Source organism: Eubalaena glacialis, chromosome 7 (assembly GCF_028564815.1).
Source record: "Eubalaena glacialis isolate mEubGla1 chromosome 7, mEubGla1.1.hap2.+ XY, whole genome shotgun sequence".
NCBI lineage: Eukaryota > Metazoa > Chordata > Mammalia > Artiodactyla > Balaenidae > Eubalaena > Eubalaena glacialis.
Window position 1 is genome coordinate 13,344,096 of NC_083722.1, and position 13,423 is coordinate 13,357,518.

The 13,423-nt window shown below is 43.4% G+C and overlaps 1 protein-coding gene and 1 pseudogene across 1 annotated transcript in view; both read left to right on the forward strand.

Moving 5' to 3' along the window:
* Nucleotides 1-4,857: 4,857 nt before the first annotated feature.
* The window catches only part of STMND1 (stathmin domain containing 1), a 30,210-nt gene continuing 21,644 nt past the window's right edge, over nucleotides 4,858-13,423 (forward strand). The window contains exon 1 of the mRNA XM_061194842.1: nucleotides 4,858-4,938. Within this exon, the coding sequence (XP_061050825.1) occupies nucleotides 4,858-4,938 (81 nt within the window). The remainder of the gene's footprint in view (nucleotides 4,939-13,423) is intronic.
* Nucleotides 11,348-12,784, forward strand: LOC133094312 (actin-like protein 6A; annotated as a pseudogene).

A 13,423-nucleotide genomic window follows, 5' to 3' on the forward strand; every position in this document is an offset into this window, starting at 1 on the left:
TCATTTATTTCTGAGTGTTCTCTGCCAGAATCTGTCCTATCAAGTCCCTTAGAGGGAGGCCTAAAATACGCTTGCACTCTGCATCTTAGGCAACTCCATTAATTCCTCGCTGGTGTCATAGCAAGCTTTCGCACAGGGATTGCAAAAATCTCGATTATGCAAATGTGTTGTTGTGTATTTCTTAACAATATGCTGGTACAACTTGCCTTGACTCATAGTAGTTTTATCACACAACCGTTCACAGACAGATCCGTGAGGTTTCTAAATGTGCTTGGTTCTGTTACTGAGGCAACCTGCCCCAGTGGATTCCTCAGATATAAACTTCACATCTGAGCGACACAACGTGTGCGTGAAGGGGAGGACTGTTTTCCAGAAATACAATGTTTGGGTTGAAGCGTCTGACAAAGGGACGTGAAGAACCAGAACAATATGGGGTTTTTAAATTAGGTCTTTAAATTCAAGATGACACTCGAAATACCACCCTCTTTCTTACAATCTGGTGCTCTTTTTTCTTTTTCCAGAATCTACAAGCGTCCCTGTGCTAAGTCTCAGGATGCAAAACAGCTGAGCAGCACAGGGAAGTTTTGTTCCCTACTCCAGAGCCAGCCTGTTGAACAGGGCGCCCCATGGAAGCAGGGGAGGGTTTTAGCAGTTGAATGAAGCCACTTAACAAAATGTTTCATGGGCCTGGGAGTCGTTAGTTAATGAGATAAATTCCTGTCATATGGCAGCTATTTCCTGGGAGTTTTTGGCCCTTCTGGAAGCAGTACAAACTCTTTCAGGACGTTAGGGCTCCGCAGAATTATTTCATGCTCTTGTGGGAATTACTTTATCATTTTAAATCAGAGATCAGCAAACATTTTCCATAAAAGGCCAGATAATAAATATCTTCAGCTATGTAAGCCATATGGTCTCTGTCACAACTATTCAACCCTGCCATTGTAGCAAAAAAGCAGTCAGAGATAAGATGTAAACGAATGGGAGTGTCTCTGTTCCAATAAAACTTTATTTACAGACAATGGATCTAGGATGTCATGTAATTTTCAGGAATTACTAATTAATGTTCTTTTTTTCCTATATTTTTTCAACCATTTAAAATCTATTCTTAGCTCACGTGTCAGATAAAGACAGGCAGTGGGCCATAGTTTTCCCATCCTTGCTTTAAGCCAATTGACTGATAAAATAGAAATACCAACATAGTCATCAGCTTGCCTCATTTACCTAATCCTTAGCAAGCCCTCAAAAATGTCAGTTATTACTGAAATAATTAGTCAGTTGGGACACATTTGGGAATGAAGGTCAGCACGTAATTTTTCTATGCATAGGAAGAATGCTGGTAAACTCAGTGGATTTGGTGGTGGGATCAGAATTGATTTCTCTGACGTCCCACTTCCTAGAAAAGCTTAGGGTCGGAATTAAAATTGTAGAGTTTTCAATGTGAACTCTGAAACCCCTTGGCTGCGTGTTACCAACCGCTGCCCCCGCCAACCCCCGCCGCCCTGATCTACTAACCTTCCCAGTGCTGCGGGGAGACATGTCTGCTCTCTGGTTTGCCCGTCATCCCTGGAAGGGTAACTTTCAGAACAGACAGAAGAGGAAAAGCTACCTCCAGAGCTTGGGTGATGGCAAGTAAGGATTTTCTTTTCTTCTTCACTCTGAGCCACTAACTTGCAAAGATCCTTTCTCTACCAGGGAAGAGGATGAGAAGCTGGTGTGGCACTCAGGCTCCTAGTTGTAATTTTATGTGATAAAGGTGCTTCCTAGACAGAGGGTACCTTGATAAAATGAGGCCGGGGTTTCTTTTCCTCTATGCTTGATTGTCTAATAAACTTCATTTTATTCTTCCCTGTCATTTTCCTCCTCGATTCTTTCTCCTTCCTCCCATTTTTCCTTTCTCCTTTCTGCCTTTTGAAGTCATGATTTGATATTCTGACGAGTTCTACACCCTTCCCACTCCAAGTGTGACCCTCTGCAAAAAGCGACAGAACCATTGGGAGCTTTTCAGAAATGTGGGATTTGGGGCCACACCCCAAACCTACTGAATCATAATCTGCATTTTAACAAGATCTCCAGGGTGTGCACTGTAAAGTTTGAGAGGCCCAAGTCCTTACAATACCTTCATCGCTCCAGAGAAAAAAAAGCTCAAGACAAACCTCAGGCTTAAATAGATTCCGGAGGGAAGTAAAAACTTGACCTTCCGGAGATTATTCATATGTGAGGAGAAAAATGGAGAGTAGTAGTCAAACTTTAAAGCGAGCAAGTGACAGCCCTGCTTGGGTGAGCCTCGAAGGATTTTTCCCTCTAGCAGCCATCCAGGTGGAAACAGGTTATCCAAGACCAGAACAGGACAGTTAAGGACACAGAGCCTGGAGCCTTAGAATAGCGCCCCAGCTCCAGTGAAGGGAGATGTGGAAATGATACCAGCACACATTCTGTGGCTCAGGCTGGGGGTAACAGAGGCCACTTCACTGCAGAGAGAGGTCAGAGGATGGTGAAGAGGGCAGAGGCATTCCTTGGCATTCTGGAATAAACAGTCAGTGGTGTGCTCTCTGGGGAGGGGGGAGGGGGGAGGGGGGCTGAGGAGAAAGCCTTTGATTTGTAGCATTTACCAGTTTTCATGGTGTACATAGTCCTACCTTGGCTGATTTTAAACCATCAACGTGGTATCACTGAAGGTGGAGTTGGGAAGCGACACACAGTAGCACACCATACAGATACAAGAGACGTCAATAAACTCAGAAACATAGTAAGTCGTAATAATTAGAAACTGATTAAAATAACTTCCTCTTCTTCAATTAGAAACTGAGGAGTTGTACTTATTACCTTTGTTTTTAATATAACTAATTTAATTGTGAGTTTATATAATTTAATTTTTAGTAATGGCTGTGTTGAACAACTAGGTCCAAATATTCCCGAGAATTGGCTCTCATGAGACAGTACAAGCAGGCTCCAGCACATACCTTTAAAAAGGGCACTTTTCTACCTAGAGGGGTGGGATAGGGAGGGTGGGAGGCAGACGCAAGAGGGAGGAGATATGGGGATGTATGTATATGTATAGCTGATTCACTTTTTTATAAAGCAGAAACTAACACACCGTTGTAAAGCAATTATACTCCAATAAAGATGTTAAAAAAAAAGGGGGGCATTTTTCACAACTTTGGACTGTAAATGATAGGATGCCTCAAAAGATATCTGCACAATACATTTGGGTATCATTCATTCACACTGATGTCCTAGCAAACCTCTGTTCACAGATTGCCTTCAAAGGAAAAAAAAAATGATCTGCAGTATTTCACTCTTACAGTTCATCCTACAAACTTCCGTTAAACTTTCTCAAGAACGTTTTATGGGAGTCCTCTGTACTGAGTTCTAGTTGAGAATTTTTCAGTTTCCAATTGGAACATTTCATGTGACTTATTACACCCATTAGTTAACACTTTCAGAGATGTTCCCCAAACACCATTTTAGCCTGGTTTCAACTCTTCATTCACAAATTTTTAATGCCTGTCGCTCAACAATCATAATGCCTTGGCTTGAGTTTCATCTCATCTTTTCTTTTCTTCAATTTTAGCCAAAGGAAAATTGACAGGCAGCATCCTCACAGCAGTAAGGAGAGAGAGTGAAATGAGCTTAAATGGTATAAAGCAAATAATCAGCTTCCTATAACAGAGCTGACCATTAATTTCCTTAGCAGGATCCAGAACTTTTACGACATTTCCAAGAATCCTTTCTCGTATTTTCCTGGTGTTACGGATACACGGGACAGAGTGAGGCCACCTGATTCCTCATTCCAGCTCCCTCATTAACTGCCCCCCCCTCCCCGTCTAAGTCACTCAACCTCACTGAGCCTAAGTTTGCAGCCTGTAAAATAAGGGGCTGGTAGATAATGTCTAGATCCCTTTCAGCTCTTTTAAAAAAAAAAAATTATTCTGGAAAATAAAAATTAATTGGAAATAGGATAAAAAGAAAAAAAAAATCCAGGAAGGAACAACTTGTTGCTCATTTGGGCAGTCTGCCTGGTCTGCCTTTCTTTGATGGATGCCACCGTTTTAATTCTCTGAGAGAAATATGCACACCCATCCACCCGCTTTCCTTACAAGGTAACAGCTCATAAAATGCTCCTTCCATAAAATTGATTTGCATGACCCATTTCGCGGCTGCTGAGCCATCTATGATCCTAAAAGTCTGGTTTTCTTCACTGAGTGGGCTTCTGTTTGCGTGACCGTCCCCTCCAGGGTCTCCCTGCGCTACTGCCGTCTGCTGCCAGCCGGGCCGCCTCCACCGGCCACCTGTTCTCAAGCGCTGCTTCCGCCGGCGGGACTCCTACGGTCGCCTTCCTCGCAGCCTCCTTCTACACAGTCCCCACGGGGTCTGTAGCCCCAAAGCCAACAGCTTGGGCGCCCGGCTCAGGCAGCAGGGGTGGGGACGTGCCCCACGACGCCTTGGAAAGGAAAAAAAAAGGGGTCCCCGCAGGATGCTGGCGCCTAGGGTACTTTTAAAACCAACGGGGCCAGGCAGCGGTCTCTCCCCTCACTAGGCTCGGGAGAGGGCATCCCGGGTGTCCCTTAAACGCCTCCGATCTTCCAGGTCCCGGTTACAAAAGTCCCATTGCCGCCCAGGTCTTAGGTCCGCGTGATGAGGTTTATCGTGGCGACGGTTCCGGGCCACGGCCCTGGTGTCGAGCGCCTCCTGCCGAGCCTTTACGTGCGCGAGGCGGGAGAGGCTGGAGTCACGGAGGGCGGCGGGGGGAGGAGCAGCGCGCGGGGCCGAAACGCACGGGCGCAGGGGGCGCGGCGAGGAGCGCTCGAGGGAGCGCACGGGGCGGCCTGGCCCGAGGAGCGGCGCGCGCTGCGCGCCATGGGCTGCGGACCTTCCCAGGCTGCTGCTGAACAGAGACGTGTGCCCGCGCCTCAGAAGGGCTCTGAAGAGGGATTCAAGGTAAAAACGAAGAGACAAACGGGAAGAAAGTCTTTTACCCGGCAGGCCTGGCGATTCCCACGCTTGGAGGCGCCTGGAGCGGCGTCTGCGGCGGCTCACAGCGCGCCTGCTTGGCCGACGGGCAATGGTTGGGCCGGGAGGGAGCGGCTTTCTTCTGGGGCCGCTTAACTGCTGTCTTAACCAGGTCTCGTGCTGCTACAGGACTAGCTTTTGTGTTTCAAGAGCCCGCGAAGGTGGTCGCACCCCAGGGCAGAGGTAGGAATAACGGGAGGAGCGGGGCGTTCGGCACAGAGCTGGGTTGGTGGTGATTCGCAGGGGAAGGCGAGAGTTCCTGGGAGCCGCCATATAATATTGGCTTCCGGAAAGTGGGCCCTTTGGGAGTTCCTTAGCGCTGGAAGAGATCTTAGCAGCCGTCTGGCTGAGCTGCTCACAAGAGGATCTAGAAGCGCAGAGAGGTGGACGACTTGCTCGAGGCGCCACAGCTCGTTTGGGGGGGTAGAGAGCTGGAGATAGAACCTAATTGTCAAGAGTCTCGTCCCAGGACTCTGCCCCCTCTCCCTCAAGGTTGCATCTCCCGTAATGCTTCTGGAGAAACGAATAGGCGCTTTTTTCTAGGGTAGTGTATGGAGGGATGGGGTGGGGGAGGCGGAAATGCGGTCCATGATTCTTTACATCCTCACCACCAGGGCGAGATTCCACAAACAGAACTAGGAACCCACAAAGGTTCCTTCCGGAGCGGTTACCCAAAGACAGTGTTACCATATAATTTATCATCAAAAGCAGAATACTCTTAAGAATGGAAGGGAACCCTATTAATAACTTTGCCCAGACAGTCTGATACAAGCCCATACTGTCTGCCGCAAACCAAGACTTAAGGTCACCCCTCCTGAAGCGCGTTTTTGGACCTACAGTTTAAAGAGCACACACTTTCTCTCAGCAGGTGATGGGCAAGACATTCTTCAGTATCAGTTACAGCACCTACTGTGTGTGAGTCCATCAAAAACAAACCAGAGGCAGCTAAAGGCTGGGACTCAGGCTTAGTCCCTGGTGCCCTGGGGGATGCCTGTCCCCAGATGCCCACCCATCTCAACATTGTTTTCTGCTTTCCATCCCAACCGCCACTGTCTGCCTTTAGGGCCCTATTACCTATTATTGGGTCTTTCTGCCTCTCCCATCACCACCCTAACCAGGCCGTCTTGCTAAGAAAAAAATTCCCTGCAGTGTGCAAAAGTTTACATTTGGTCCTACCCGTCTCTCTAATGTCATCCTCTGCTCCCCAGGTGCTCTCATTCGTGGACCCTCAGGTCTGCCAAGCCAAGAGCCTGCAGTGCTCAGTTCCTCCAGGCTTCCTCACGCTCCGTGCCTTTCCCCATGCCATTCCCTCTTCCTGGAATGCCCTCCCTGGGCCCCATTTCCTGTCCGCCTCGTGAACTCCTACTTCTCCTGTCAGCGCTGAGCCCAAGCACCACTGCCCAAATACTCTGGTGCTCCCTTATCACGTGGTAAATGTTTGTTTAAAGCTCCTTCTCCCTAATAGATTTATGGACTTCTTGGGAGCAATTTGGTCATCTTTGTTATTATTCATCACTGCTGTGGAGTAACATTAAGAATGCTTTTTTTCCCCTCTCCTTTTTCAAAAAATAATGTGATTTTAAAGTACTAATCCATTTTGCTTTTCCTTTTTTGTGCAAAAATCTTTTAAAATTTATTTCACTGGCATGATTACATATAAGACTTCAGTAGAAGAAAATTTCCACTATTTGAGTTTGTTTTCTGGCCATTATCATTTGTCCCATTTCATGGTTATTACTGAAAATAATTTTGTTGTATAGAGAAGGAGTGCTAAAAAGCAATCCTCTCCTAGTGTCAAATGCACTAGGTCCCTTTGGGCCAAGCATCTCAAGGCCTGGGAGGGGTTTGGGTTTCTTCCTGAATTTCCTTGCTTGGATTTTGGTACAAGACTCCTAATTAGTCTCCCTGGGTGCTTCCTTCATGACCAGCCTCCACCTGCCCTGCAGCTCCGGTCTTCGACATGACCTCCAGAGGGATTGTTCTAAAATAAAATCTGATTATGTCAGTTCTCTGCTGAAAAAAAGTCAGTGACCCACTAGGTAGACACACCAACCAATGGTCAAGAAAGTGACTACCTAGGTTTGATTTCTGGATTCACCACTTGTTAGTTGTGTGGCTTTGGTTAAGTCATTTGACCTCTCTGTGCCCTGGCTTCCTTATCTGTAAAATGAGGGTAATAATAGTTATTTTATAGAGTTGTGAGGGTTAAATGAATTGAGTTCACATTAAGTGCTCATACCAAAGCTTGGCACAGAATAAGCACTTAATATTAATTATTACAATCACTACTATTACCATTATTTATGTGAGATAAAATCCTAAGTTCTTAGTGTGCCTTACTAGCGACTCTCGAGCTGATGCCTGTCAAATTCTCCAGTTTCATCTCTCCTTTCCCTCCGATTCTGGTCAGACCTCACCATGTGTCCCCAACCCCATTCTGTTCCTGCCTCTGTGCCTTTGCACCTGTTCTCTTTCCTGCAGACCTTTCCTTCTTTGTCTTCCTGGACCACAGGCAAATATGCCCCCAGGTTTCAATATGACTCAAGACCACTCTTCGCATTCCCCCTGCCCCTGCCCCCATGCTGGCGGAGTGGACCTTACACCTTCTCCTATCATATTTCAGAACCTTTCATTGTACTTATTTGTTTCCATGCTTGCCTCCCATCCTAAGCTGTTACTGAGGAAAAGAACTGCTTTTTGTCTTTGTGTCTCCAGTGCTCGCTTCAGTGCTTGGTGCAGAGCAGACATTAATGAATGTTTCTTGGGTGGCTGCGTGTCCCTCCCAGCATCTTCCTGTCTCCTAGTAGCATAACTAGACTAATGACAGTCAGCAAGGAGGAAATTTAGTATTAATATAACCTGAAAATAGACTCAGAGTTGACTCACGTCTGTACCTCTCTTTCCCTACCCCAAGCATTTGACTTTGGAAATCTGATCTGGGAAAAGTATGATTATTAATTAAACACTCTCAGGCTGTCAGAACAGTACCTTTTGCTACCTTCATAAATGCATAGGGCTGAGAGTTCACTAGTTCGGCAGTGTCTTTTAAATGAGATGAACGTGTTTGCTTGCATGAAATATTTATGTTTCTTGGCGGCACGACTTCAAAATATTCTGAATCAAACTTCTTGAGATCTGCCTCCAGAGTTTCTGTTCACTCTCCCTTAAAGTGGAAATAGGGCATGGTAATAAAATAATGCATAATAAGGAAAGCATGGGAAACTTTTCTTAGTTGGAGAAATGCTGTTCTTCTGTGTGATTAACTCAAAGTTTCTTGCTTAATATAAAAGGGGAGAGACTAGATTGGAACAGATGATCTCTAAGTATCCTTCACAGTTTTCCCCTAAACTTTGACAAGAAAATTCTTGTTTGTTGTCAGTAAAAGGGGCTAACTTTTAAAGTGCAATTAAAAAATATATATATATACACACATTGTAAAGCAATTATACTCCAATAAAGATGTTAAAATATGAATATATATATATATATTTCTGTTTGGTATTTGGAGGGTTGCTATTTATTATTAAATTTATTTGAAGTAAACTAGAAAAAAATCAAAATTTGTTGAGAAAATTCTTCCTTTATGTCTACAAATATATTTATAAAATGTATCTGCCAATAATTTGATTTAAGAAGGTTTCAACTCCAGGGAGCCTTGACAAATGACTCCCTCCCTCCAAGCTGTTTGACAAATTTGTTTCTCCAAAGCTTTAGAACACAACATATAATACTGCCAGAGCAACCAACCAACCAACCAACAAAACACCTTTCTGTAGTTAAAAGTAATACCTTTTTCAGAATGCTGATAATTCCCATGCATAGCTGTTACCTTGGAATTCACAGTTTTTCAATTCTGTCTAAAATTTATCAATTTTTATCAAGACAATGAAGCATAAAATGAAATTGATACAAAATGTGGAAACATTGAATCTGTACTTCTGCTACAACTTCATCTCAAGGAAAAAATAAAACCTTCCACCCACCTCCCCACCCCCTTCCCCTGGTACCATTGCAGACAGACTTCTTATTGGTGTGAAAATATAAACTGCACGCATAGGTAGACCAGGAAAACTGTCTATGCCATATCCCTGTGAGGCATAGATCTAATTAATTTGTAAATATCTGTCATCTTTGGACTATGTCTATTCTCAAGTCTAGATTATGAAATTGGGTGTTAAAATTTCCAGAATATGTTGCACATAGATAAGATGTTTGAAAGACTTCTTAGTTTGCAAAAGAGAAAAACCTTAAATTTCTGCTCTGGAAACTGAAGGCTGGTGTATGTTCTTTTATGCTGGAAGCTTGTGTTTCATTGGCTACAACTTAAGTTTTGGTCACTGACAGAGCTTGAAGGCAGACCATATCTAAATAAGCGTAAGTGGGAAAGTTCCTTGCTCAGGCCTGGATGAATTGCTTTGTTGAAACAATTGGGAGGTTGTTCACGGTTGTGGCATTTAAATCTATTCTGACTTGTAGTTGACAGATTATCTTTGTGAAAAGCCACGTGTTAGACTGAAAACATTCAAGTTTGCTCTCAGTTCCAATATGGGCATTTTGTTTACTGTTGTTAAATCAGTTCCCTGTTTCAGGATCTCCACTGGGAAATCTTAAATGGCAAAATTAGTCCCTGTGTGTAACTCAGTGCTTTACTAGGTTCAAAAAATGATGGATCTGCGAAACAAAGTGAACTCGTCAAAATAACTGTCTTACTATCACCGTAGATACTGGTTTTTAATAGTTCATTTGGAAAGAGGGACAATATGATCTTTACCTTCAGTGTGAACTGTGCGCCCCTAAAAGATAAATATCAGACATGGCCTCCTTTTCCTTTGTTATATAAAATATATGTGTGTGTGTGTGTGTGTGTGTATGTATATATATTTCATATTTTATATATTTCGTATAACAAAGGAAAAGGAGGCCCTGTCTGATATGATTGTTATTATATAATAACATAGCATATAATATGTAAAGACTCTTTTCCTGGGTCAGCTTACTATTCAGGGGCTACATGGGCAGTAACTGAGTCTGTGAAGAAAGAGATGGAGAGAGAAAGAGAAAAGCATGTAAATCCTCTCACACTTTCTCCTTGTGCTGAGTCATAGTACAGATCTGTTGAGTTTTTATTTGCTTACTTGTTTGTTTGTTCAGTTGGTTGGTTTTTCATATTTTCCCGTGTAGTTCTGAGCCACGGAACTAATTAACCATCAACACAATGAACTGATGTTGGTTTAGCTGGAGTGATCATGTTCTGTAAACAGGGTGATAAGCAATGCGAGTCTCCCTACGAACATGTGAGAATCGCTAATTGAATTCTGAGAACCCGAGGGTGACAGGGGCCCACAACCTAGCTATGGTGATTTCTCCTTAGCCTCTGAGGGAGCTTTGGAATGCTTCCAGAAAGTGGTCAGATGTGCTTAGATTTTTAAATTGGTATGATTTTTATTGTGAAAGTCCCAAGAGTTTCATGCCAGTGTCCTGGCTTTTTATTGTTTTCCTAAAGGGAATGTTTTCTGTTTAGTTCCTAGAGTCATAATTTAGAGCCAGAAGGGACCTCTCTCCTTTAAACTGAAGCTCTGAAGGGTCTGTTATCCACCTTTGTAATATTTCGGGGCCCAGCTCTTTCCCCCATTTTCACTGCCACGGTCGTAGTTCATGCTTAATCCAACCTCACCTGGACAACTGTAGTCATCGTAACTGGTCGCTCTGTTCTGTCCCATCCTTCCTTCTACTCCTGCCATTTGCACTAACCCAAAAGTGATTTTTCTAAAAATCATACCTGATGCTTCTATTTTACAACCATGTGTAAAAATCCTACAAAAGATTCCTGTTGCCTTCAAAATAAAATGACACGTCTTTACCTGTCACAAAAGACTTTCCCACCTCAGCACCTACCACTTTCTACCTCAGTCTGTTTCTGCTAAACTGGAATAATTCAAGTTCCTCGGCGCACCATGTTGTTTCACACCCCATCTTTGTGTGTACTTTTTCCTGTGTCTAGAATGACCTTTTCTCCTTCCCTACTGGAAGCTCATTCATCAAGACTCAATCCAGGCATTTTCTCGTTGACACCATTCGTGACCCCCAACAAGACACACACGTGTATCCATGTGACAGGGCTGTGCTGAAAAGAGTGGGAGTTGGAGGGTGGAGTCCTGAGGCCCTTTGAAGTTTCAGAGAAGAAGATCACCCCTTGGGCCAAAACAGTAAAATCAGTAGACATTTTACAAATAGCTAGAAGGGTGTGGACGCCACTTTGTTGCCTGAGGCGGGTGGCGGTGGAAGTTAAGGGAGTTGGGGGCCAGCGCTTTTCGGGACCCGCAGTCACGGCCGTTGCAGTCACTTTGCCGGGTGGCCTTTAGCGTAGGAGTCGCATCGATAGCAGCCATGAGCAGCAGGGTGTACGGGGGAGATGAAGTTGGAGCCCTTGTTTTTGACATTGGATCCTATACTGTGAAAGCTGGTTATGCTGGTGACGACTCTCCCAAGGTGGATTTCCCTACGGCTGTTGGTATGGTGTAGAAAGAGATGATGGAAGTACATTGCTGGAAATAGATGGTGATAAAGGCAAACAAGGCGGTCCCACCTCTTACATAGATACGAATGCCCTGCGTGTTCCAAGGGAGAATACAGAGACCATTCCACCACTGAAAAATGGGATGGTTGAAGATTGGGATAGTTTCCAGGCTATTTTGGCTCATACCTACAAAATGCATGTCAAATCAGAAGCCAGCCTGCATCCTGTTCTCATGTCGGAAGCACCGTGGAATACCAGGGCAAAGAGAGAGAAACTGACAGAGTTAATGTTTGAACACTACAACATCCCTGCATTCTTCCTTTGCAAAACTGCTGTTTTGACAGCATTTGCTAATGGTCATTCTACTGGGCTTACCTTGGACAGTGGACCACTCATACCACTGCAGTTCCAGTTCACCATGGCTATGTCCTTCAGCAAGGCATTGTAAAATCCCCTCTTGCTGGAGACTGTATTACTATGCAGTGCAGAGAACTCTTCCAAGCAATGAATATAGAACTGATTGCTCCATATATGATTGCATCAAAAGAAGCTGTTTGTGAAGGATCTCCAGCAAACTGGAAAAGAAGAGAGAAGTTGCCACAGGTGACAAGGTCTTGGCATAATTACATGTGTAACTGTGTTATCCAGGATTTTCAAGGCTCAGTACTTCAAGTATCTGATTCAACTTACGATGAACAAGTAGCCGCACAGATGCCAACTGTTCATTATGAATTCCCCAATGACTACAACTGTGATTTTGGAGCAGAACGGTTAAAGATTCCTGAAGGATTATTTGACCCTTCCAATGTAAAGGGGTTATCAGGAAATACAATGCTGGGCGTCAGTCATGTTGTCACTACAAGTGTTGGAATGTTCGATGTTGATATCAGACCAGGTCTCTATGGCAGCTTGATATCAGACCAGGTCTCTATGGCAGCTTTATAGTGGCAGAAGGAAACACGCTAATACAGAGCTTTACTGACAAGTTGAATAGAGAACTCTCTCAGAAAACACCCCCAAGTATGCGGTTGAAACTGATTGCAGATAAAACAACAGTGGAACTAAACAGAGGTTTAGTTCATGGATCGGTGGCTCCATTCTAGCTTCTTTGGGCACCTTTCAGCAGATGTGGATTTCCAAACAAGAATATGAAGAAGGAGGGAAGCAGTGTGTAGAAAGGAAATGCCCTTGAGAAGAGTTCCCAAACCTCTACCTTCTATGTCACCTTATGTTTCATAGCTTTAGTATACTCAGGAAAAGAACAACCATCTTTTGTAGAATGTTTATACATTTTTGCATATTCAGTTTCCATTTAAATTTTTTAAGGCTTTAACTGGCTCTATAAATTAAAATAAGTTTGTGCTTTCCTTGAAATGCACTTATTACAAGCATTTTATAATTTTGTATAAATGTCTATTTTCTCTAAATATTTTGCTTTCAGTAAAATGATTTCCAGCTCTGTTTAGTATATTACCAGTGGATTGGTAGAATTGCTTTTTATTGACTGGTAAAACTTACTGCCTATATTTTTTACCTTAAGCTTTTAAAATTAAATAAAAATTACTAGCCAAAAAAAAAAAATAGCTAGAAGACAATAGTCTGTAGAAGATGCTTATGTTCTTGCCTCTTCTAGGGATACTATAGAGGATTCCTCTGTTAGGTGTGTCTTAGATGGAGAAGAAGTTGGCTGATAACATCTACTAGAGGCCTTGACTTCCATTGAATGAGGAGTGGGAAAGAAAAGTTTTTCTGAACATATTAATTTACTTCCTTTCAAAATAAATGACAGTTCTTTAAATCAAGTTAATTTAGCTTTATGAAAGACTCCTTATATTTTCCTTCTTTTACTGTGGAATTATGAAAAATTTGACATGGACCAGCATTTTGGAGTTGGTG